Source organism: Monopterus albus, unplaced genomic scaffold (assembly GCF_001952655.1).
Source record: "Monopterus albus unplaced genomic scaffold, M_albus_1.0 scaffold92.1, whole genome shotgun sequence".
In the NCBI taxonomy this organism is placed as follows: Eukaryota; Metazoa; Chordata; class Actinopteri; order Synbranchiformes; family Synbranchidae; genus Monopterus; species Monopterus albus.
Window position 1 is genome coordinate 208,634 of NW_018127972.1, and position 4,717 is coordinate 213,350.

The following is a 4,717-nucleotide window of genomic DNA, read 5'->3' on the forward strand; positions in this document are numbered from 1 at the left end:
CCTCTTAAAACCTTTTCTGCAGTCCTCTGGTGTCACTGTGGATGCGAGGGGGACGATCAGACAGAGAAGCTTTCTTTGCTTCCTTTCATACTTGTCCAGATTGAATTTGTGGGAAAAGAGAGAAACTGGCGGGAGGGAAAGAAGCTCTGACTAGCCAGCATGTGTTTTAAATATGTGTCTCTTCAGTTGTACACTGATGCTTAAAGGAGAGGGACGTCTATTTGGCTGCAACACCAAAAGACTGTCATAAACCAATAAACACCCCCACCCGTGCGCGCACGCACGCACACACACACGATGAGTGCATTCATTAGAGGCGTCATCATCCGTCCATTAAAAGCTTGCAGTTCCTGTGTTTGTCTCTGCACCAAATGACTGTGATAAACACAGAGTCTGATGAGAGCTGCACGATCTGGATTTCCGCTCCAGATTCTCACATGATGTACAAACAGCTGTAATAATGCACTTATAATAAAGTTGTAGTAGTAACGCCCTCTGGTTGCTGTTCATGCTAAAGACGTTGCAATAGTTCAAAGATGGGAGATTCAGTGACTGTGTACAACTGTGTCAGATTTCTTTCTATTCTGGTGATAAACTAGTCGAATTAGAATTTGTTAAGTCACATTATTTGAGTTTCAATAATTGCTGCCTTTACTGCCTCACTCGTGGTAGTGGCCCACATTTTTTGAAGTAAGGTCAAAGGTCTTCCTCACCACCATTCTTATTTTTATTTTTATTCTTGGATAAGCCATTAAAACGTGCATGTTTATGTTGCAGATTTTCTGGTATTTATTCATTTTTGAAAACTTTACAACCCATTATGAAGTCCCCATAGGCGTCTATCTTTGCCTGATTTTTCTCCTCAAAACAATCACAATTGAAAGATGTCAAATCTGTTTAAAACACTGCCATGTGTAAACACAGAAAGCCCATATGAGCACGGTAGCTTTGGACCTAGTTATGAAAGTGACACATTTTGCAATGACACTGCAGCATCACTGGTAAAATCAATCAAGCGACATCAGTAGCAGCCATAGCTTAGTCACTGTAATCCAGTAGGGTAGTAATCCTGGAGCTAGCAGCTGGGTAACACATTTTAACACCCCTGTTAAGAATGTATAAACAGTTCATTCAAACAGCTAAAAGCAGAAACCTCTGCTTTCTGAAATCCTTCTGTATGATATGATATGTGGTCAGTCATTCAGTAACTGTTTATGTTATAAATTCATAAGAAGATGTTACAAGTTTAAAGCCTAAAAATGCCCATGTACTTACAGCTACCTGTCTACACACCATAAAGCTGTTGTGATTTACTGATTTTGAAAAATTCACTAATGAACTTTAACAAATCATCTTATCTCAGCTTATGACTACATATAATTGATCCATGTGTTATGGATGATTATGACCAGGTTACACAACAGTGATATGTGTGGAGTGGAAGCAGTGTAAACAGCCTACAAAGAGGTAGAGCTGTGATGGGAAACACATTCTCAGCACAACCTCCCTCCTTCACCCTGCTGTGCCAGCTCCCAGCCAATGAGGCTTCAGCATTTAAGCAGATTTAGGCTCAGGCCCCAACAAAGCCATCCCATAAACCATCTGCGGACTTACAGCAGATGATTGTGATGCTTCTCTAAGGTCTAGCAGGGTCGGAGCTTCATTAAATCCAGAAGCCCTGCGCTCTGCTGCAGGCCTCCCTCCAGCCTCCACCCGATGTCCCTGGGACAGCGCTAGCAGCGAGCTGCTTCACCCCACTATGTATGTATGTGTGTGTGTGTGTGTGTGTTTGGGGGAGGGTGGGGTGACCCAAAGCACAGTAAATCTAATAGAGTGCTGTGAGCAGGAGCCTCACAGAACAACACACGTTCACATCAGGTTACAGAGGTGTAGTTATGGAGGCAGAGGAGCACCAGGGAGACATCACGGTCACATCAAAAGGAGCAGGAAGAATCAGGAGCAGCAGTATTGTTATTATGGGTAAAGGGAGAGAGAGTAGTAATTCCACATGTTGTAAGAATGGGCCAGTCAACGAAGCACTTGTATTTGTAGCACAAAGAAGAACATTTAATACCTGCACAAACCTTTCCTCCTTTATACGCCAGTTTAGGAACAAGTTTAGGAAGTAAGAGTAAGCAGTCATGACTAGTGACAAATTATAAGTCAGCCACATTCTGTGCATAGAACAGAAAGATCTTTAAAGAGCTTTAAAGGTCCATGCATAAAAATTAAAATGCATCATCTGTCTGTAATATGATCTGGATTGTACACCAATAAAAACCTGGACAGAATGATTCTAATAAAACTCCTCCAGTATGCAACTCACTGGTCTGGAGTCAGTTGTTGGAGGTGGCCATGTTGCTGAAATTGGCAGCCAAACACCAAAACACAATCTACTGACACCCCACCACCACCACCCCACTCCCCAGCTCCATCCTCCCTTTCTCTGTTAGGTTTCCCAGTGGAAGGCAATGAGCCAGTGAGGCAATGGAAAAATCCAGATTGGCTCATTGTGCAGTGATTTAGCCGTGTAGCTAAAATAGGTGCAGGTCTCATCATTTCGGAGATATTTTCAGAAACTAAATGGGCTGCACAAGACAAACCACGGACTGCTGCTGCTGCTGGCAAAATTCATATTTCAACCCAGGCGAAAGTGGCCAAGCCAGTATGTCTTCACTTTATCCCCTCATATTAAAACAGAGTCTACAGATAATAAGCAGCTTCAGTGTGGATGTTAGAGTGCAGCAGCTCTCCCCTGTCTCCCACACTGTGCTGCTTTACACAGCACAGCTTCTATAATTCATCAAGCAGCAGAGAATATCATTCATATTCATAAATTTTCTCAAAGAGAGTTATGGGCCCGTTGATACAAACGGCTGTATGGATGGGATCACATCAGCCATTCTGGACTCATTAACAGTTGGACAGGAAGCCTAATGCTGCAGCCTGCTCTGCACATGTTACAGCTGCCTCTGACTGGCCACAGAGAAAATAACATCAAATACAGGAATAGTAACAGTGTGGCCACATGTTAGGACGGAGTGAGAATAAATTCATTTAGCACCAAACAGGCCTACAGCAGTAATGGTATGTGCTAGTTGGGCCGAACGACTGTCTGGTCAGAAAAAAACAGCAACAGCCTAAAAATGACATATAAAAATAATGACAGTGTGGGCACATGTCATGGCCTCAGAGCTCAAATCTACAGCAACATGCACAACAATACAACAGGAATGACAATATGAGCAATTGTTAAAGCAAAATATAATAAAGCAAAAGCTAATGAAATTGCTCAAAACTTCAAATCCACTTACTAGCTTCTTCCACGGATCTTCTTAGAGTCACAGAACTTGAAGAAGACAATGAGATGCAGATGAAAGCTGATGAAAAAGCTAGTAAGTGATCTTTCTTTCTTTCTTTTTGGTCAAACTAATATAAACAAACAAATAAAATAATGGACACTCTAGCAATGTGTGTGCAAACTTTATAATTTATTATGTTTTTTAAATTTATAACAATTGTAGCTTTTTTATTAATGGTAAACAAAATTTGAAAAAGTTGTTAATTTAAAACGAAAGATTAAAAATATAAATATTGAGAAAAAAACATTTAAAAATCCCCCAAATTCCATCCAGCAGCAACAACAACAACAACAACAACACCAAAATAATAACCTTGGTGCTACAGTTCAAATAATGAGGGGCAAACAACAGGAAACCCAAACAGGAGCCGGTAACTCCACTATTTCCCTACTCAAGCTCCTGATGAACATTGGAGCTTGTAGCACAGAGACTCATATTATCTGCTTGGCGCGTCTCGCCCCTGTTGGCCCGTTAGGCTACTTTGAAACCGGTTAAGGCAGCAGCACATACACAAACCGATCGCTCCGTTTCGTCCAAACGATTCCCATCCATCTGCATTCACAGTAGTTGTGTTTCAGAGCCACAAATCTCAGACACCATTGATTTCTTGCAGCGAGGCTCCCTGCATTTATTTCTTCTGTAATTGTAAAACCACAAGTGGACTCCGCCGGACAGAACAGGCCGCCAGGGTTTGCTAGATTTGTTTTATTTTATTTTGCTTTAGAAAAGAATCTGATAGGATTTCTCCCTTTGGGCCAATAAAGCTCCAGCAGCTTTCTCTCCTTGTGTTCCTCCTCCTCTTCTTCTTCTTTGTCACGTCAGTTGTTTTGCACACTTCCTATTTTCAAACACGGAAACAAACAGCACGAGATGAGCAGGATGTGCCGCGCGCACCGGGGCTCTCCAGCTCTCTGGTAAAGAAGCAGGGAGGAGGGGGTGGGCTAGTGATGAGGGATGCGGGATGCGGGATGCGGGAGCGGATGCATACGGGCTGGAAGGAGCCGCCGCCGACTGTCGTAAAAACAAAACAGAAGAAGACGGAAAAGAAGAGGAGAGGAGAGAGAAAGAGGATTCAATGTGGCGCAATAAAAGAATATGACGGCAATAAAAGTTTATAGCGTATAAATTTCTGAAGGTTAAGAACTAAACGGCTGTAAAGCAAACACGCCAAGAGAAAGAGAAGGGGGAGCGAGAAAAGACACGCAGAGAGGAGATATTAGAGGAGCAGTTACAAATAGCTTCTAGATATGAGACTTGTTGGACGTGAGAAAGGCGGCGGGGTGATGGAAAGGCCTGCGCACACGGAGGGGATTCGTTTAGAGATGGAAAACGAACATTGCTGGGATTCTGCTCAC

The 4,717-nt window shown here is 42.6% G+C and overlaps 1 protein-coding gene across 1 annotated transcript in view; it reads left to right on the top strand.

Annotated features, from left to right (window-relative positions):
- The first annotated feature begins 4,323 nt into the window (after positions 1-4,323).
- hoxb8a (homeobox B8a) overlaps positions 4,324-4,717 on the top strand; it is a 22,449-nt gene continuing 22,055 nt past the window's right edge. Inside the window, exon 1 of the mRNA XM_020608213.1 lies at positions 4,324-4,378. Coding sequence (XP_020463869.1) covers positions 4,324-4,378 — 55 coding nt within the window. The remainder of the gene's footprint in view (positions 4,379-4,717) is intronic.